Source organism: Mus caroli, chromosome X, assembly GCF_900094665.2.
Source record: "Mus caroli chromosome X, CAROLI_EIJ_v1.1, whole genome shotgun sequence".
Classification (NCBI taxonomy): domain Eukaryota; kingdom Metazoa; phylum Chordata; class Mammalia; order Rodentia; family Muridae; genus Mus; species Mus caroli.
In genome coordinates, this window is record NC_034589.1 from 88,339,916 (window position 1) to 88,362,072 (window position 22,157).

General features: G+C 40.0%; 1 protein-coding gene across 3 annotated transcripts in view; it reads left to right on the forward strand.

Annotated features, from left to right (window-relative positions):
• Pcyt1b (phosphate cytidylyltransferase 1, choline, beta) overlaps window positions 1-22,157 on the forward strand; it is a 92,016-nt gene that overhangs the window by 38,751 nt on the left and 31,108 nt on the right. For all 3 annotated transcript variants that reach the window (XM_021153167.1, XM_021153166.1, XM_029473661.1), the window contains exons 2-3: window positions 10,260-10,359; window positions 14,755-14,871. In XM_021153167.1, coding sequence (XP_021008826.1) covers window positions 10,260-10,359; window positions 14,755-14,871 — 217 coding nt within the window. The remainder of the gene's footprint in view (window positions 1-10,259; window positions 10,360-14,754; window positions 14,872-22,157) is intronic.

The window sequence follows — 22,157 nt, forward strand, 5'->3', positions numbered from 1 at the left end:
ACACCTTTAATCCCAGCACTTGGGAGGCAGAGGCAGGCGGATTTCTGAGTTCGAGGCCAGCCTGGTCTACAGAGTGAGTTCCAGGACAGCCAGGGTTGCACAGAGAAACCCTGTATCAGACAAAAAAAAGAAAAAAGGAAGGAAGGAAGGGAGGATGGAAGGAAGGAAGGAAGAAAGAGAGAGAGAAAAGTAAACTATCAAACCCACCTTATTACCCATTCCCTCTTCTCTAATGCCTCCCCTTTCCCCTTCAGCGTGCTTCCCTCTCTACATTATGTGCTGTTGTATTTTTAAGCCCACTGAATCCACTTAGAGCTGCCTTATGGACATGGGTGGAGAACCATTTATTGGAGCACGGTTAGCCTCTCAGGTGCTGAATCCCTGAAGAAAACTGACTGTCCCATCTCCCAGCAGCTGTTAACTGCCAATATCTTCTCAGGCAATGGTGGTACTTTGTGGCTCCCTCCCTGATCCAGTTTGTGATTGGACTTTATCTGGCTTGATTTTGTGCAGCTCTTGTGTAGGAACGTATAGTCACTGCCAGTTCATAACTATAACAGCCCTCTCACGCCCAGATGACTGCATTGAAATAGTTGTGTGGGTTTTTTTTTCCCCTTAATGGAGTTCCTACAAGGAAAATCTAAGTAAAGTTGCAAATGCATTTACAAAAATATTTCAGGTAACTTTTTAACTGTGCTATATTGTTTTGCTTTTAAACAGTTTCAACCTATTTATTCCCAACAATAGAAAAAGCGGGCAAAGGACAGGTTATTCTCAGAAGAAAATACAAATGGCTAATAAACATTTGAAAAATGTTCAATCTTTCCTGTAATCAAAATAATGCAAATTGAAACAGCATGATGCCAGTTTTTGGTCTATAAAATTGACAAAGATGATACTTCATGCCAGCGAGATGGCAACAAGATAGGCGCTTTTCATACATTGTAATGTGAGTGTGAATGATGCAGCCTTTGTAGAAGGTAATTTACCAATAGATGTTAAAACATTCTTCAAATGCTTATCTTTAAAATGTTTACACCCCTGATCTAAGTAATTTAGCTCCTAGGCATCTATTCAAAGAAAACAATCACAGATTCAGAATTATCTTTAGAATGTTCCTTTATTAAGAAAATATATTTTAAATTAACACTTAACATTACGGAACAATTTAAGACTTTTTTTCTTTTTTCAAGATTTGTTTTATTTTTAATTATGTGCATATGTGCATGTCTGTGTGTGGGTGTGTGCATGTGTGTGCACAGGTGCCTACAGAATCCAGAAGAGGGTATCCAATTCCCTGCAGCTGGAGCTATATATAGGCTGTTGCAAATTGCCTGGTGTGGGTGCTATGAACTGAACTTGGTCCTCTACAAGAGCAGTATGCAATTTTAAACATAGAGCTATCTCTTGGGCTCTATGTATGATTTTCCTATTCAGTATAATATTTAATTGTCTTAAATTAGCGAGATTGAAAACTAAATGATAAGATTGTTGTGATGTGTTGGGTGAAGAAGGTGCTTATGCAGAAAAGTTCTAAAGCTTTTAGTATGTATACATGGGGTCTTAGTCAGGGTTTCTATTCTTGCACAAACATCATGACCAAGAAGCAAGTTGGGGAGGAAAAGGTTTATTTAGCTTACACTGTCCACATTGTTGTTCATCACCAAAGGAAGTCAGGACTGGAATTCAAGCAGGTAAGGAAACAGGAGCTGATGCAGAGGCCATGGAGGGATGTTACTGGCTTGCTTCCCCTTGGCTTGCTCGCCTGCTCTCTTATAGAACCGAAGACTACCAGCCCAGAGATGGTCCCACCCACAAGGGGCCCTTCCCCCTTGATCACTAATTGAGAAAATGCCTTACAGTTGGATCTCATGGAGGCATTTCCCCAACTGAAGCTCCTTCCTCTGTGATAACTCCATCTGGTGTCAAGTTGACACATAAAACCGGCCAGTACACATGGCATATCAGAAAGGCTGAAACTAAACCATAATGTATTACCAACAGTTGACTCTGGAAAACAGAACTAAATTATCTGAGATTTGTTTTCTCTTAACTTCCCCTAGTTTCCTAAAATATATACTATGATGATAAGAGACATTTAGAGCACACTGTTAATATGTGTACTTTCTTCCTGAGTTTAATGCCTATTTCTGTTTTATCAGCAATCACTTACTCCAGTTACTATTTAACTAGTATTTGTTAAGGACCTACTCTGTGTCTAGGACTGCACTGGGAGTGAAGCTATAGCAACAAAGATGACAGACCAAGTCCTTGCTTCCTGGAGTTTTCATAATGGTGGAGAAAGACTGTCTACAAATTTAGTGTCTCCTTATTTGCCAACTTGGACCCTTATTCTCCCTGCCTTCATGCTTTTAAATGTTATAATATGAATTCATTCCAATTGCTTTAAGTATCACTTATATTGAGTCGTCTTCTAGAGCCATATTGCAGTTTTTAGTGCTCTCTCCCAAATTTCTGCCTTGTACATATAGGCCTGACATCCCTAAGTAGAGATCTAACAGTAATATCCAAGTGAGGGAGTGAGAACAGAACCAAAACCTTTCCATCCTTCCTACCACAGACTTTCACTTTTAGAACCTTTCCCATCCAGAGAATGATAACCCAGGTGCTCCCATTTTTCTTCCCAATTACTTTAGAATTATCCTAGCTCCTTATTCTTTTTATACTTTGTATACAATGTATTCCAAATTTTATTTACACAAAATCTATGTAAAATCTGATGTCTTATTACCTCTAGTACAGTGGTATTGGTTCTACCTAAGATCTCTTACCAGTTTGTTCTCAATGTATCCCCTAAAGCACAAAGCCAGGTGTGGTGATGCATGCCTGTAATCCCAGCATAGCAAAGGCTAACAAAAGGAAATCAAGAGCTCAAGCCACCACCAGAAAAATAGTGAGTTCAAGGCTAGCCTGGGCTACATAAGACCTTGTCTCGAATAAAAACCAGAGACTAGACAGATGACTCATTAGGGAAGAGTGCTTTGAATACAAGCACGAGAACTTGAGTTTTGATTTCAGCATCCATGTTTTAAAAAAAAAGATGTAGCCACATACACACATATAACCCAGTGCCCCAGTGGAGAGAGGTGGGATGATTACTAACTAGGGCTGACTGTCAGCTTAGCTTCAGTTTCAGTGACAGACCCTGTCTAAAAGAAAACAGGCAGAGTGCTGAAGAAGGACACCCAGCATCCTCCCGGCAATCACCACTTAACACACTGCATATATTTGACATTCTTCTCATTGTTTGTCATTGTTGTTCGGTATTAGGAGGACAAGACAGTTGTTGTTGTTTGGATGGTTGGTTGGTTGTTTTTGTGTTTGTTTTTTGAGACAAGATTTCTCTGTGTAGCCCTGGCTGTCCTGGAACTCACTCTGTAGACCAGGCTGGCCTTGAACTCAGAAATCCGCCTGCCTCTGCCTCCCACATGCTGGGATTAAAGGCATGTGCCACCACTGCCCTGCTGTTTTTGTGTTTTTTTTTTTTGCTTTTGTTTTTGTTTCTGTCTGTTATTTCCTCTGATGTGACCTCAGAATCTACAACAACACCGAACACACACTAAGTACTACTCACATGGTATAAAATGTTGAACAAAGGGATAATGAGCAGATATTATGACAGTGATTTAAATCTTTCAAAAGCACAAATGAGTTCTAAAACTTCCCTATGCATAGGAATTATATCAGCTAGTTTATAGATAATAGCTGAATGCTTTTATTTTCCGTAAGATCTACCCTCTATATTAAGGACACCTGATCCTTGATTAAATTTTCTGCAACTCTGAAATCACAGAAGAGGAAAATATTTCTTTAAATTTATTTTTACATTATGTAAATGACATGAATATGTTCTCATTATAAGAACAAAGCAAAAGAACTCATATATCTTCTTTCCAAGGAGGTGATTAAGTGCCTGCTCTTTCTTCTTCTAAGCTAAGTAGCCCTTTCTGTGATAACAGCAATGTTCTCTGTACTGTCCAATGGACCTGTTGACCATATGTGTTTATTAAATACTTCCAGTGTGGCTAGCATGACTGAGATTCTGTTTTAAATCTTATTGTGTTTTAAGTATCATGTTCGTTTAAATAGCCACATGTGAACAATAGCTATCATCTCAGCATAATTCTGATCTATTTCTACCTCACCCTTCCCCCTCTTTTTAAATCATAAATGATACTCCACAGTATTAACATGCATGTATACTGTTTGGGGATTTCCATCTTGCATTCAGGGAAATATCTTAGGAATGATTCCTTCTTGATACACACATATCTGCCCCAGTCTTTGTGGTGATGTCTGTCATCACTTCTTCATGTGTACACACACTATAGTTAACAAAATGAGAAAAGGGTACTTCTTGGTGTTGAGCCACATTCTGGGCCTTGTTATCCTCCACTCCATGGATTTCTGCTGGCAGGACTTTCATATCAACTATGTGATTTGGGATTCTACATAATCAATGCCCTAATTCCAGACTCTAGTGACTTGTGTATTTCAGACCTATGGTCAACTGTTTTATTTTTTTCTATCTTGCAATCAGACTAAACTTTTATGATCCTAAATTAAATCTGGATTTAAAATTATCAGAGATGAGAAATAGAATTTTTTTTTGGGGGGGTTTTCCAGACAGGGTTTCTCTGTGTAGCCCTGGCTGTCCTGGAACTCGCTCTGTAGACCAGGCTGGCCTCGAACTCAGAAATCCGCCTGCCTCTGCCTCCCGAGTGCTGGGATTAAAGGCGTGCGCCACCACGCCCGGCTCGAAATAGAATTTTTTATGTTGTCTTTTTTTTAATTCTCAAATTTTTGTTGTCAGTCAGCGATGCATAGTGCACAAGTGCAGGTTTTATGTGTCATTTTTTTTGCACTCCAGTAGTAATTATAACATACATTTTATATTGTACCTGATAGCTATCTTTGTGTGCATGTGCATGCATGTGTGTATGTGTGTGTGTTCAGGTATGGGCATGTAGCTGTGTGTGCATATGCACCTGCTTGCACACATACTTGCAGAAGTCTTGCTATGGATCTCAAGCTGCCCTTGAATTCCTATGTGGCCTAATCTGGCTGGGTACTCCTGAGCCTTCTGCCTTGGTCTCTCAAGTACACTCCCAGCTATGTAACAGTTTTTGTTTTAGGTAAATATTTGACAAGTCTCAGTAAAAGAGATTCTGTAAAACAATGGCCAATACACAATGTCCTTTCCTTTGCAAAGCCTTTTGGGAGTATAGCTTTTGTATGACTCTGTGGTACAGTTTACAGTACTGGAACACATGACAAATGGGAAGCCCATTTGCAAGCAATGGTTGGGTGTTCTGAAATCCTAAATTAGGCAGGAGGACTCTTTACTGTGGCCTAGAACCAAATCTGTGGTCTTCCAAGGCCTTCTGTGTACATGTGAAGTCTGGGGCACTGGCCATGGCTTCTTATCCCTTGAAAGTCATCAGTCTTCTGATGAATGATCTCTTGTGTCTCATAGTCCCAACTTTGAATGTGGACTATGGTTCTTCAGGGAGGTGTGGTCTATGGTTCTGATGACCCCCACTATTCTAGTCACTTGATTTCTATGAATTGTACATTGAAAAGAATGGGACTTTGGTTACAAATATGAAATGATGGGAAATTGTGCTTGTCTTTTTAATTATTATCTTTCCATGTTCTGATAAGGTCACTCTTCACTTTGGTAGACTGCTGCCCCAGAGTCACCTCTCTTCCCTTCCTTTCTTATTTGTTCCTTTATTTGCCTACCTCCCAGAGAGCTAGCATCAGTTAACTGTGTAGCTTGTGCTAGAAACACTAGAAAAGGTGATCTGGATGCCTTAGAGTCTGAGCTGAGGCTTGAGGCTTGACAATGGCTACATGCTTCACTAAGTCAGGGTGAAAATATCTGCCATGTACTGCTACTTCTTCAGTTAATTGTTTGAGTTTCCCCTTCTGGATTATCAGGCATTTCATTATCTTCTTTCTGTGGTCTCCTCATCCTGTCTAAAAATTTGAATGTTTACTCAGTTCAGAGGGAGTCAACAAAGACAACTGAGTCTAAAGGATCTATCACTGCTGTCTGTGGCTTCTTGTCATCAACTGATATCACTATTGCAGACAGGTCCTATATAGTTTGCTAGACATTGAACCTATCCTACAGAGTTCTTGTACAAACTAAATGAGCAAATATATTTGACACTTTATATGCATCACTGGGTAGACAATCAAAGACTTAGTTATTACACTGTGTTATTGGGCCCCAATTTCATGTCTTAACAAAAGGCCTGTCTCCAGAATACATCAGAGTATCCCAGTAATCATTTGGGCTTTGGTAAAGGTTAAAGAATAGATAGGGACCCTCGTAGACAACTAGATAGGTCAAAGGCCAGATTGGCCGATTCTCTCTTCTCCTAGGTGACTCCAGGTATTTTATTCCCAATTGTTCTGAGGTGATCCTATTGCTTGTATGTAGAGAAAATAGAACCTAATAAGCATAGATTCTTTAGACATTAAATGGTTTATTTTGTGTTGAAAGGGAGTTTGTTTTTTTTTTTAATTATAGTCTGATGTGTTCAGACTGAAACAATATTACTTCAAGTCGCAGGAACTAGTTGGTATTTTCCAGGCCCTAACCAAATCTTGTTGAATATAGAGTTTAATACTTTTAAATTAAAATAATAATGTAATAATAATAATTTGTAGGTATAGAGGCCATAAAACAACTTTGTGGAGTCTGATCTCTCCTTCTGCCTTTACATGGGTTCTAGGAACTGAACTTGGGTCGCTGGGCTTACATGGAAAGCACCGTTATCCACTGAGCCATCCTATTGTTCCAATATAGTATCAAATGCTCAACCCAAGGTCTATTCAGCATCACTTTGAAAGGAAATGTTCTGGAAAGCAGGCTTCAACTTGTTTATTTTTGCATTGTCCCTGTTCTTTCAAAAATAAACTTTCCCCATGCCAACTGCAGTTACAGATGCTCATCTGTGTTCATGCTGCACACAGAAGCACACATATGCACTGAGGGGTTCTGTCTGTTTTCCTTCTCTTCAGTCTTCCCATTTCCGTACTTCCAGACCATGAAAATCAACAGCAAAACGCACAGCACACATAAACTATCTTCATCTTTCAGTACAATTTTCCTCTGTTTTAAATGCCAGCTTTTCCACCCTCTTAATACATCTTCCTTATGAAACAACAACACTTTGTCTAGTAAGCTTTGATGCTAGTACATAAAAATATTTCTAAATCGTCATTTATTTGAGACTATATGATAAAGATTAACTGTTCATATACACATGCAAATGAAACAGCTGTGTTAAATTCAAATATGTGAAGACTGAAGCAGAGTTCCAGGTTAGCCTGGACTCTATAACAAGTTATAGCTAACCTGGACTAGCATAATCGTAAAACTGTATCTTTAAAAATTCTCACAAACAACAACAAAACAGAAACAGACAAGAAATCATTAATATAAGATATTTTCATCTGGGTCTGGAGAGATGGCTCAGTAGTTAAGAACACTTGCTACTCTTCTAGGAGACCTAGGTTTGGTCCGCAGTACCTGTGTCAGGTAGCTTATGACTGCCTGTAACTCCAGTTGCAGGGGATTGGCTGCCCTCTTCTGGCTCCTGTGGGTACCCACAAACATGAGGTTTATTCACACACAGACATGCACACGCGAGCAACACAACACACAAGACACTCTCATTTTCAACCACTTTACTAATTTGGGTTGTGTTGTTCAAATGCATTTCTGAGTCGTTTTTCTTGTTTGTATGGAGAACTACATTATCTATCATGGTACAATAATAGGTAGTGCGATGTGTAATCTAATGAGTAAGGATAGCAGCTGTAGGTACAATGTATTGGCTACTAAGTATAGCACACATATAATCTTTGTTTCTCAGAACAATCCTGTAAAATATTTACCCTGTTTACAGATGAGACTGAATCCAGATACATTATAGAACTTGCTTTTAGGAACATGTATAAACCACATATATAGCTAGTTCCTGTAGGGATGATATTGGGCCACCCATGACTTTCATTGCCACCACTGTTAGAACCAAGAGTCCATCTGATACAGCTCTAGCCAAGTCTGGTTGTATCCTGATTTGAAAACATGAGCTTAGCCAGACAGATTCCACTCTATAATATGTGTGTGTATACACTCAGCAAGTGCTACAAAGGAGATTTGAACGGGAGTCTTACAAATACATATGGCACTTCTTTGCCACATTACACACATTTCTCTGCCCTACTAGAGCCCCCAAATCACCTTAATGTATCCGAGAAAAAAAAGAAAACAAAACAAAAAAAAGTGGAGTCGCGTTCCCCAATTCTTTTTCGCCAGAGTCTTGGTTTGTTGCCAGAGCTCTGAAGACAGGGTGGGAGTTATGGAAGTCTCAGGTAACTAATTAGGAGATCTCCAAATGAAACTGCAGTAGGATTCCTGCCTCAGAGTAGAAGATAGTGAAAGGGACCCCAGGATGGGGCCAGGGATTTTTGTCAGTGTAGAAAACATGGTGCCTTGGAGAACACGGTCTTGTCGAGAGCAAGGACTAACTTCCAGGCATGATAGTGTGTGGCTATTAGCCTAGCACTTGGGAGGATGAGGTAGGGGGATTCTGAGGTCAAGGTCAGCTTGGGATATGTAACAAGGTCCTGACTTTTAAAAACAATTAAAAAGTCAAGGAATGGGCTAGCTTTAATCCCTATATCTAGCCCTAGATTTTCATACAGCGCCTGATGGAGATTTGAGTGAATAAGTAACTGAAGAAATATGAGTAAATTGATGGCAGATGTAAATCACATCCCTTGTTCAAATGTCTAGATCCTTCCTTAGCCACATCTTCCCAAGTTACGAAATACCACCTGTCTCTGTCTCTAATAAACAATTCATGTAGCACTGTGAGTAATGTTTGCAGTGACTAGTGAACCTTAGCTTAAAACAAAAACAAACCCAAAAAATGAGGTGACTGTGGTAATGACATAGCTTAAAGACTGCAAATGGACAACTCTGGATTGCCCTGTTTACAACAAACACCGCCCGCTTTGTCTTCCTCTGTCTGGAGAGAGTGAGGTTTTCATTTTAAGAGGCTGACTAAAAAATGCAGGGCCACTTCCTGGGCAGGCTTCCAAGTGACTACATCTTTCTCACAGCGTTCCCCAGAGCCTCAGCCCAAGCTGCCTGGGGCGGGGCCTCTAGCCATTGGTAGCTGGGGGAGCTACCACAGGAGCAGTTATCTGCAGCCCGCCAGAATTGCTGTGCTTTTAGGCTCTCTCCGGTGCAGATATCAGCTTTGGCCTTTGCATTGAAGAGACATCAGCATCTGTGATTGGCCAGGCTGGTGTGTGTGTGTGTGTGTGTGTGTGTGTGTGTGTGTGTGTGTGAATTACAGGAGATGTCGTGCCACGCTTCTGAATATGAGGTTCCTTTCAGCCGAGTGTCCCGGGTGTGGGTGAGTCTAAATATCTGAAGACTGCCCTTGTTGGTTGGGAGATGCTCAAAGCTGGACATTATGATTTTCCAAGGGCATGACTTAGCATATTTTTAAATCTTCCTGAGCCTCGGTTGCCTTTTCTGTGAAATAGGCATAGTATGATGGTACCCTATGGAAGGATAGAAATATGTACACAGCTTCGTGTGTTGGGAGGCCAGAAAGAGATGGCAGTCCCAGAGAATCCCATCTAACACCTGGCATATGGTAGGCACCGTACAGATCTATTATTTCTTCTTTTAAACATTTTATTTGTTCTTAGTTTTTAAGACAGGGTCTTACTCTATAGCTCAGGCTGGCCTTGAACTCTCCATCTTCCTGTCTCAGTCTCCTGAGTGTTGGGATTACATGTGTAAGTCACCATGGCTGACTAGCTCTTAATATTCTCAACGCATCAGTTAAAGAGGAGGGGGAAGGGACTGTGACAAAGCTTTATTTCTAGGAGTATAATATTGCTCTGGCAAGCCCAGCAGATATATTCTGCTCTTTCCCACTAGCCCCATGGGTTTCACCCTCTGAAGCCTGAGCCATTGTGGAACACGGAGGACCTCACTCCATAGCTCAGGCTGGCCTGGAACTAACTATGATCACCCTGCTCTTCAGTTAAGCACTGGGACTACAGGTGTGAGCCATCGTGACCTGCTATTTCCTTCTTAGTCGTACCTGCCTACCAAACAGGAAACTTCAAGGGAGGAGGATTATGCTAAAGAAATCTTTATCAGCGTGTATTTCCCTTCTCTTTCCCCCTTTTAGACCCTGACTGCACCAGCCCCATTTGCTGATGAATCCAGCTGCCAGTGCCAAGCACCTCATGAAAAACTGACCGTTGCCCAGGCCCGCTTAGGAACACCAGGTGAGGCTGTTCTCATTTCTCAAATGAGCTTCGTGTTGACATCTGAAGTTATCGCACAGCTTTGTGTGAGCAGTGCTTCCTTTCAGAGCAGAATTCTGTGATCGTAGCCCAGTGGGCATTCCTAGCGAGAAGCAGTTGAGTATGAGGCTTTGCATCTGCAGTCTCAGCCCTGAGGAGGCTGAAGCACAAGGCCAGCTGTGAATTCAGGAACAGCATGGCTTGTGGTAGTCTACGAGTTCCAAGATAACATAGGCTGCAGAGTAAGACCCTCCTGTAACAAAAGGATCAAAGCAGCAATAAGTATACAAATCAAAGTTGCCAAGGTAAAAATGCAGGAGATGCTTAAGCCCAAGATCTGTCATTTACTAGTTCCACAGACTTTGGCAATTCAGGAAGAAGATCTGGCTTCATCTTCCCATTTGCAAAACAGGGGCAATGTCTTGTTCCACATGGCTTTTGTGACAGACAGGTTCTGCAAAAGTCCACTTTCAAGGTGTTGATGAACTAAGTCACTATAGCTGTAACTTTTCTGAAATGTCATTTGTATGTTTTAAGTGAGCCCCTAAAATGACTGGGTTTTGTTCTAGAAGTGTATTCCTCCAGCTATTCCTTTAGCCTATATCAGAAGACCAGCGGGAAAGAGATATAAAAATATTAAGTACCATTTCTGTTTCCCAAGGGCTTTCATGATAATTAAAGGGGCAAGCCTGTTAGACACAAAGTAAAAGCCACATTCACATGTTGTACACAGGCACAGTGTACAACACTGATGACAAGTGACAGTTCAGAGAATGGCACATTCGTGTGGTCTGGAGTGGTCAGACAAGACATAAGGGAGGGTACAGAACATAGCTAGTTCTTTTGAGAGAAGTTTTGGATTGTGTCCACAGAAAACAGTTATTCTGTAGGGATAGAACGGGAACACTTGCCAGAAAGCACAGAGCTAGAGAGAGCTGTCTGGGGGTAAGCGTGGATCAGTCCAGTCAGTTGGGATGGAGTGAAAAATAAGACTAGTTGAGTGAGTGGAGATTTAAGGCATTTCTGATGGGAAAGCAGACTGAGCTCGGACAGCCACTGCAATGTGCAGACAACCCAAGCTTAAAGGAATCCACAGGGTAAGGGAAAGTGGGTCAACTGCTAGTAATAGGCAGTTACTCAATGTGTACAAAGTCCTAAGGTCTTTATGTGTACCCTATCATTTTGCTCTCCTAACTCAACATGGTCAGGACGTTCAGTATTTCACACATAAGGAAATGAAGACTTAAAGAGCTTGCAAGGCTGCACTTCAGCTGTCAAGTGGCAGGGCTTCTTACACTGGAGCCTGCATCAGAGTCACCAGGAGGACTCTCGGACATACAGATGTCTGGAACTCCCCACTGGAGTCTGTGATTCTGTCCTGCACGGGCTGGGGCCCACTACGCTGTAACTCTTGCCAATCTCCCGGGTAATGCCGCTGCTCTGGGAGCACCTGTGGAGTCGGAAGGCTGGGCCGGCTCTCAGTGCCAGAATGTGCCCCATCTCATTTAATCTTTGAAAAACCCCAGAAGACTAGAGAAGTGGTATCATAACTGGGTAGGGCTAGGACTTCAGCTCCCTGTTACCTCATACCCCTCCTTATCCAGTACAATGACCTTCCCTGTGAGGGCTGTCCTCGGCTAGCTTCAGGACTAAGTCAAGCATGCTCAGGCCCTGCCATGAGGGAAGGTGTGTGAGTACAGCAGATAAACAATGCTTTCACTGTAATCGTTTGCTCCAGTTTAATCTCTCTCTCTCTCTCTCTCTCTCTCTCTCTCTCTCTCTCCCCATTGTCTCTCTCCCTCCCCACCTGTTCTTCCCTCCCTGCCCCTTCCCTCCTTTCTCATTCCCTCCATCCCTTGAAGAGACCAAGAAACCAGGTTTCTCTTTTTGCTTGGGGCCCTGTAGGAGTTTTCCAGTCTGGAAGTTGCTGACACAGTACAATTTTAAAAAGTGATCTGACTGCAAAATCAACTCTACAGATAGTCTTGAAATTTACTAAATGGCCTTTCCCCCAGTAATTATGGCATCTTTCTTTACTTTCTTCCTCTCTGCTTCCTGAATTCATTTATCCTGATCACCTCTGAATCGTTAACAAAAACTTCCACAAAACTGCCATCTGCTTTCTTGTGGGATTTATATCTTAAAACAAATTTTCCTCAATTGAATTGCAATTGAATAAGAGCATTGAAATCCAAGATCCCTCATTAGACAGTTTGTTATTTCAGAGCATTTTCTGTTTACTGCGCCTTATTTAGAATACAGTATCATCCTGTGAAAGCAATTCTGTTTGTTCAAAATAGTATATAATTGAAAATAGTTGCAGTTCTCAGTCTGACATAAAATCTCTAGATTTTTTTCTATTGCAGAAATTTAATTTATTAGCAAGATTGTACCATCTGAATCTATTAATGTGATATTTCTTTATGTTCTAAATTAATGAGGTCGGGTTGCATCAATAACTAATCACAATTTTAAATCTAAATCCTAAATCAGTTAATGGAAGTTTGCAATGATCTCTTTTGTGTTCAGTTCCCCATTTTTTGGTGTGAGGCGCAGAAGTCTGAACTCAGGCCCTTGTTACATGCTAGGCAGACACTCTACCATGAGGCCATATCCCATTCCCTTAATACTTCATTTTAGAGCATGAATATAATATATACATGTATTTTTTAAAGTCAATATGATTCTTATATTTATTTAAAAAAAATAACCAGGCTAGTGAGATTGCTCAGTGGGTAAAACTATTTGCTGTACTAGCATGGTGGACTGAGTGTGAGCCCCCAAATCCAATAGGAGTAAACAGATTTCTCAATGTCATCCTCTGATGACTTTGATGACACCACATGCATGCCTGTCTCCTTTCTCCCTCCCTGTTCTCCCCTCCCTCCCTCTCCTTCCTTCTCCTTCCCTCTCCTTCTCTCTCCTTCCTCCTCTCCTTCCTCTTTCTCCTCCTCCTCTTCTTTTTCTTGGCTATCAGTATAAAAATATCAAGAACAATAACCCTCTCCCTCCATGTTGTGGCCACTTTATATACTACATTGATGAAACCCAACCGTTCAGCATGCCCTTCTGATTCAAAGGAAATTGGTGTCTGGTCTGGATCAGCAATAGCATCCTGCAGGACTAGAAAGGACTAACGGACCAATTGATTGCTTCTAATCCAAAGCACCAACTCTATATACAAATTTGATACACTGACTGCCTTCTTGTTTGGGCCTGTCACATGCTGTCTTTATCTTACACCCCAGGGTGGCCTTGTACAAAGATAAGCTGGGAAACATTGTGCTTTCTAAGGTGAAATGAGCCTTATTTTGTAGCATTTCCCTATTTATGGTATGAAAATATCCCCATCACAGCTTACTTCAGCCACCAATGAACTTTGGAATTGAAAAGAAAAATGAACAACAGTCTGAGCACCGAATAGACACCAGAGCATCACTGTCTTTGAGAACAGGACTAAGGCCTTTCTTCTATGGTCCCATTGAAGCATGTTATAAAGAGTAACTTTAAACGCTATGTCCAAATTACCATATGACTACACGTGGTGGCATATTCCTTTATCATATCTCTGTGAGTTCAAGGCCAGCCTGGTCAATATAGTGAGATCCCACCAAAAAACCTTAACATGAAAAAAGAGAGCTTGCCCATTCTTACCCTGACATCATCTAAGAAACAGAGTCTGTGTGACTCAAAGCCCTCAGACACAAATGGGAGGGGCAGGGACCTAAAAAAGACCATTTGCTACATGGCTGGATGCTTTGGGGGGGGGTCTCTTTATTCAGCTGAGGAATTTTACTTAAACTGTACTTTCACTTATTTTTCTTTTTATTGGATATTTTCTTTATTTACATTTCAAATGTTATCCCCTTTCCCAGTACCCCCAAGCCCCATCCATGTCTTATTCCCTTCCCCCTGCTTCTATGAGGGTGTTTACCCACCTACTCACCCACTCTCACCTCCCCACCTTACTTTTCACTTAAATGATTAAAATTGCCCTCAGGTCTCTTTTCAAGTCCATGTCTAAAATCATTAATGAACCAAATGAAGAACTCGAAAGGGAACCTTAGTTTCCGCAGTGGCAGGTAGATTTCACTAAGTGGGATGAAGAGACTACGGAGTGCTCCATGTGTCTTCCTTGTTGGGTAACACTGTATGTTGTATTCTTTGTGGGTATTTTTTTTTTTTTGGTGGTGTTGTTAGATTTTGATAGCTTTCAAAGAATCTAGTTTTTAAAAAATCAATTTTATGTACTGCTGTTAAACTGATAATGTATAGCTACTGTGTCTTCTGTAGGTAAACTTATTGTGCAGTTCTAATGGAAGGTAACGGGGATTACTTATTGTGTAGTTGTGTTAACTGTATCTCTTTCTTCCACAGTTGATAGGCCTGTTAGAGTGTATGCAGACGGAATATTTGACCTCTTCCACTCAGGTCACGCAAGGGCACTTATGCAAGCAAAAACACTGTTTCCCAACAGCTACTTGTTGGTAGGAGGTAAGAAGTGCATTTCTTTGTCCAGAAACTGCTTTATAATATGCTTCCTGAAAAGTACCCCTTTCAGATGTCCATCAATAAAATCTGACATTGTTAATGTTTCCAGTTCAGCCCATACCACCTCACTTGTTCAATACCTGAAATTTAAAGTGACATTTAAAACCATAGGAGAAATTACATCATGAAATTGTGTACCACTGTATCAGAGAAAGAGAGAGAGAGAGAGAGAGAGAGAGAGAGAGAGAGAGAGAGAGAGAGACAGATTAATGACACCACCAAGGGTAGCCACCTTACATTTTCCATTAATGCTTTTCTCCTGCTATTTGTGACATGATCAAATTTGCATTTCTAAAATTTTCTAGAGGATCAAGGAAAAGGCAATATTACTCTGATTTCAAATGTTGGAGAATTAAAGGGGTTTAGGATGATTGATGGAGCATAAGGTCATTGTCTATGTAATTTATGTGTGACCTGCAGCACTTAAGACAGTGCCATGCTAATAAGATGGACCTAATTGGTTGTATAACTAAGTACAGTGTGATAAAGAAATGGGGATTTATATATCCAGGGCATCTTGGTTCACAATGAAGGAGCTGATGTACTTCCTAAGAGTATGGAAAGAGAAATATGGTTTGGTATAGACAGATGTTTTCCTTCTCTAGAAGACTTACCTATGCTAATTTTAGTGACGAGCTAGTACTTGACTGAGGAGACCTGTATGCCATTTCTGTAGCTTCCATGGCACTGCATTGAACTAGGCACTATAATAATCCTTGAGATCTCTAAGAGGGGAAAAATGTACAGCTAGGACATTCTAGTGTCTAGTATCCTGTTATATTATGCAAATGTTAAAAACTCCTTCCTGAAAATTTCAGAGGGAAACTTGCAGATTTTACTAAGGGTACTAACCATGTGACTATTGAATGGAGTTCTTTGAGAATGGCAAGAAAACCAATGGCTACTCAGCAAGTCAGATAAAGGGACCCAAAGGAGAAACTATTTCTTGCTCCCTTCTCTGTCCTGTCTCTAGACTGAGTACTGCCACCTGGAGAATTTTGAACTCTCTCATGGGTCCACATGAGCCTCAGCAAGATGTCATTTTACATCTTGCTGCCACTGGCACCTTCAGAGGTTTCTGTCTATGGATTTCTGGTTCAATAAGTTGTGATATATATTCTATATGTTCATATTCTCTATCTTTCTCTTTTTCTCTCCCTCCCTCCCTCTTCCTTTCCCTCTCTTATCCTTCTTTCTGTCTCTCTCTCTCTCCTTCTTCAATTCTCTTTCTCTCTTTAATAGCAGTTTGCCCTTTGCCTTCATTTCTCTGATAAATGTATGAAAGCATATTGATTTTTTTCAGCTATTTCTTCCTTTGTACAATGGTGTGGTGACATGCCACACCAGGAGCCAGAATCACAACATGAATTTTTAAAACATAATTGTACCCAGATATGCTGGTATATAACTATAACCCAAGAATTTGGGAGGTTAAGGTAGGAGAATCATGGGTTTGAGGCTATCCTGGGCTATGTAGGTAGCAAGTTTCAGGCCAGTTTGAACCATTCAGCAAACTCTGTCTATTCCAAAACAATTAACTTAATTAAACATTATTTTTCAGTCACTTACATGCCTCCAGTGGCATGTAAAAACTTTTAAATGTGCCATTATATATTTGTAGAATACAAAACAAACTCTTCATTTTTTTCTAATACTTTATAAATTTCCATTTTTCTCCTAAAGTTGCTCTTGCCTATAATTTTCCTAGTGTGATGCTTCAGTGCTGCAAACCTTTTAGTTGCCTCTGTCACAGTTCTAAAGAAGAAATCGGTGCGGAAATCCAAACACACGTACCACGTTACACATTTTGATAAGTGATTGTTAAATATAAAAATAAATTTGATCAGCAATTCCTCCTTTAATAAGATGAATAGGATATTCTTATTTATGAATGTATCTATGGGTGAATATAACTTATTACCAGATTGAGGCAAGGTATAGCAATAATTTGTTTTCCTTGCTTTAGTAAGTACTGAAATACTTGTTCACACAAATGTATAGATGGGAATGGAAGGAGTTAAAGTGATATCACGCATTTCCTTGAATTCCTTAGCTCAGGAACACAGTGTATTGTTGTTGTCATTTGTGTGTCAAGTAGTGGCCTGATAAGATGGTCTGCAAAGAATGGATTGGAGATGGTCTGACCTGCTCTTAGAATCCTTTGTTCTTTCCCTTTCTGGGAAGTTATAACAAAAGGTTTTATCAAGACTTATCAAATGGCTCTTAATTATCACCCTTGCTACTTTACTTGAAAGCAACTTATTCAAGCAGATATACCAAAAGAGAGGGGAAATAGAAGTATCGGTAATCATGTTACACCATCACTAATCCAACAATTTCTGGAAAAAAATGTCTTTGGCATTTACTTTTAAAGCATTAAAAAAAAACAAAACAAAACAAAACAAAGTGTGGAGGCTAGGATTTTAACCTATTGGATTTGCAGAGTATATTTTTTTAATAGGCAAAATGGGGTCTTATTATCAGATTTACTAAAAACCTGGAGATCAGCATAATGGCTTTTAATTCAACTACATTAATACATTCCAGGAAGCTTTATAAAAATACCAAGAAATGGTCCTAAAATATATGTATCTAAAAGTAGAATCATTCGCGATTAAAATAATAAAGATCCAACAAATGTTATAAACAAGACAATGAGCCAGCATATTTAATTTGTTGCAAAGTAATATAATTCACAGATTAAATTATAGGATATTTATAAAAAGAAAAATATGGATTTTTAAAAAAGATTTATTTTCTTGTTTTTAATCATGTGTATATATAGGGAGGGTATGTGCATGTCAATGCAGGTACTAGCAGCCAAAGGTGTTGCATGTCCCTAGAAATGAAGTTACAGATGGTGTGCCTAAGGTTGTAAGCCACCTGATGAGGGTGCTGGCAGCTAAATGCAGGTCCTCTTCAAGAGCAGTACTTGCTCTTAACTGCTGGGCTATCTCCACTCTTTGAGACAGGGTTTCACATGAGAAGTATGTTTTTGAAAGGCATATTATTTTGAGCTAGACATGTGGCATATGCTTTTAATCCTAGCACTGGAGAGACACAGGCAGGCGGATTTCTGAGTTTAAGGCCAGCCTGGTCTACAGAGTGAGTTCCAGGACAGCCAGGACTGCACAGAGAAACCCTGTCTCATAATAAAATAAAACAAAATGAAATACTTAGTGTGTGTATCATCAGATTGTAATATTTGGATTTCAGGAATGACTCCATAAAATCAAGTATAAAAGTCAGAAATAACTCAATTATCTTCATTAAGTACCATGATTAAAAGTTTCCTATGGATTTAAAGAGGAAAGAAGCATATTATTAAAAATCATTTGTAAGTAAGTTTATTTTTTATCAGGAGGATGTAGAAAATAAACATTTTAAATATCAAAATTGGATAAGTCATACTTGTAAATGAAATATTTTATTATGGGAATTTATAAAATAGTTTTTTAACTTCCTTTAAAATAATGCATGTAAAATATAGTGTAATGCATGCAAAAATAATGTAAATGTTTTACCCACGCCTTTATTCCAGTGTATCTTAAAATTTTTATAATTCTGGAAAATATTCCAGATACATTTTTGAGATGCAGCCGTACCAGCCTATAGAGCTTTGGCTTATTAAAGTGATTTTGAAGTGAATAGCTGGAAAAAATGCTTACTCTTAACTACAAGAGAAAAGCCATTTTTAGGATTCAATATGAGTGTTGAGAATAGCTGGAAAAATGCTTACCCTTAACTACATGAAAAAGCTATTTTTCACATTCAATATTTCTTTCCAGTGCTCCGTTTACTTTGAATTCCTGGACCTTGCCCCTCAAGATCCATGTGTTCTCTGATAATAGACGAGAGAAGCAGAAGAAAAATTGTTAGGCCAAAATTTGCATCATTCTCCATTCTGCTCTGTTTGGTTCCTAATGCCAGTTTTCACTTGTAACAGAAGTCTGTATATAGGAGGGAAAGACAAGGAGGCACTAGACAGCGGTTCTCAACCTGTGGGTCACAAGCCCTTGGCGTGGACGGCAGTGGGATACCCTTTCACAGGGCTCACATATCAGATATCCTGCATATCAGATATTTATATTATGATTCATAACAGCAGAAAATGACAGTTATGCAGTAGCATTGAAAATAATTTTATGGTTGGGGTCACCACAACATGAGGAACTGTATTAAAGGGTCACAGCATTAGGAAGGTTGAGAAGTATTGCTCTATAGGTTCGGGGTGCTCCGAATGTTCTTTAAAGTTTGCCCTGAAAGTGTTACCCCCCCACCCTTGCAATGCACCACAGTAAGGTGTGGATGGTACCTCTTTTGAAAATTGTAATGAGAGCTGTTTCATATGGAAAAGACTTTCTCTGGCATATTAATTTTAGGAAATTATACTGTTAGAAGCGGAGGTTCTGGACACTGGCTCCTTTAAAGCTCCCTGTTCTCAAGACTCGCCTGAGCCACCCCTGCATGCCTTTGGGACTATGTGATCTCAGTAGAAAGAGACCTTTGTCTTAGATTATCTTTTCAGAGTATCACAAACCAGCTTAATAGCGGACAGCTCTAGCCTGAGGAGAGTTAGGGCACAATTAAGGAAAAGCTATTTTGTTCTGTTGGTTGAGTGGCTGGCTCTGGGACTTATGTGTGAACGAATAAAAATGCTTGTGGTGAGTTGAAAGGATGTGTCATATTAATTACATCTACTGCTAGGTTTATGGTAGGAATTCCCTGGGGTGGTTTTATTCATAAAACCACTGTTTTTGATCCACGGACATGGACAAGTACTTGGTGGAAGTCTTTAGTGTTCAAGAGAAATTATTCATATATAATTTTTTTGTTTTGTGTGTGTGTGTGCATGCACACATGTGCATATATGCATGTATGTGCTATGATTCTTTCCTTCTACCATATAGGTCTCAGGAATCCAACTTAGGTCGTAAGGCCTGTCTGCAAGAGCTATTGCCTACTAAGCCATTTTACTGCTCTCCAGAAATAATTCATTAAAGGACCAGAAACTAGAAGTGCTATGGTTGACTTTTGAATTTTAGTAACATATTTGCATCATGATTACAGTACTTGCATGTATGATTTTTTTTAAAGCATGCAGCCAGTAATGATTTAAATTTTTATCCTGTACAGTCTTACCATGTTGGCAGCATTTTAATGAACTGAAACTATCCACTTACAAAATACTTTTAAAAATCCATTTTAATGTTAAGTGGTATAGCTCTATAAATTAAAATTTTACAACAGAGGGAATTTTTTAAAGCCTAATCATTTTTTAAAGGCTTAAGTCTCACCAAACACCTACCTCCACCCAAAAGGAAGGAAACAGAATAAAACAATAAATGCAGTACTATTACTGCTATGATGATGACTCCTAATACAGTACATATAAATATTACTTCACAAACTTGTATTTGTATTGATTAAAATTAAGTATGCCTCTACAACTAAGGGTGTATGTCAGTGGTAGACCACTTGGCTATTATAAGGACGCTTTAGATTCGATTCCCCTTGTAACATGGTAATATAAACAACAATGAAAACAGCTCTTTAAAAAACATATTCTTCTAAGATTCCGCTTTTTGCAGCAGATGGGAAATTCAGTCTCAGGCTTTGTTGTATAGTTGTTCTGCAGTCAAGTGTCTGAAACGTCCGTAAAATCAGGAGAGGGCTTTCCTAGTCTTCAGCCCAGCTCACATCTCCACTGCCCTCTTCATCTAGCTCCACATAATTACCAGCAGAGAGTGAATTTGTTGCACCTTTCTCAGCTGAGGCTCTTGAGGTCTGCACCCAGATGTGAACACCAATTACTAGAGATGTGTCATCCCTCATCTCTCTTAAGGTTCTGCCACTAGCCCTGCTGCTTGTGGTTTCCAGAGATGTTTGGCCTTTTGCCCACCACTTGATGGAATCTTCTCTTTTGTTATCATCTCCCTTATACAAATCCCCCAAGGAGCTCTAGCCAGGAAAGCAAACTGTCAAGCAGCATAGTGAACATTAGCACTTCTACAAGCAGTCTGTAGCAAGAGTCCTGGACAAGCGATTGGAGTTGGGGCAAGGAAAAGACAGCACAAAACCTAAAGGAATAATTCCACCAATGGTCCAATATTACTATTTTAAGACTTTGGTGAGCCTTAGCTTACCGGGGACTCCCTGAGTGAACAACGATGCAAAGCCAGGAATTGATGCAAAAAGCAAGAGGAATTTATTGTTCCAACATGTTGGGGTCACCCTGCATATGGGGAGAGAGAATGATCACGCGCAGCCTGTCCAGTGGGTCTTTATACAGTTCTCAAGGCAGCAGTCATTAGGCACAATGTGATTGGCAGAACAATGTGACTTTTAAACTGATTGGTCTATAGGGAATGAGGTAGGTGGCCAACGGTTGGGGAATGTGTCTCCCTTACCTGCAGGTGGCCAGTGGTTGGTGGTTGGTGGTGGTCGGCCCCTCTTCCCTGTGGTCTGAGGAATGTAATTAGCCCCTCCCTTCTAGAGGGGAGGGGTACCTATGACCTTTCTCTTCCAGGAGGGGAGGAGTCTGGTAGAATTTTCTAAAGTTCCTGAGCTGACCTCCTCACTATTATTACTAAGTGGCTAATATTTTAGAGTCTTACTCTGTTTATGTGGATCATCAAATTGGATTCTCAAAAATTTCACCCTGTTTTAAAGACTAGACAGTTCACATCTGAACAGCTTTCCCAGTAAAAGTAGAGTAGAAATGGGATTAGAATCCAAGTCTTTTCTAACTGGTGTTATAGGCCCTTAATCCCAGCATTTGAGAGGCAGAGGCAGGCAGATCTCTGTGAGTTTGAGGCTAGCCCATCTATAGAGAGAGTTTCAGGACAGCCAAAGCAACACAAAGAGAGCCTGTCTTTAAAAACAAAACACTAAAAACCAAAACACACAAAAAAGATTCCAAGTTTGGGGGTCCAAAATTCAAGTTCTTTTTTTTTTTTTTTTAATAGAGTTATAGGAAGTAAGCAATTTAAACACACCGGGGCACAAGGTCATCTAACAACACAGCTGGGAAGATGCTCCCATTTCTATCCTTTTTCTCTCTCTATTTCATCCTTTGGAAACTCACAAACGGTGACTGCTAATCCATCTTTCTCACAGGATGAGGTGATCTTTAAATCTGATAATTAATAGCAGCAGTCTAAATGTTCCTTAACAAGTCCACCTTCCTGTAATGTCATAAAATAAAAGGACATGCCGTGCGTTTCGCA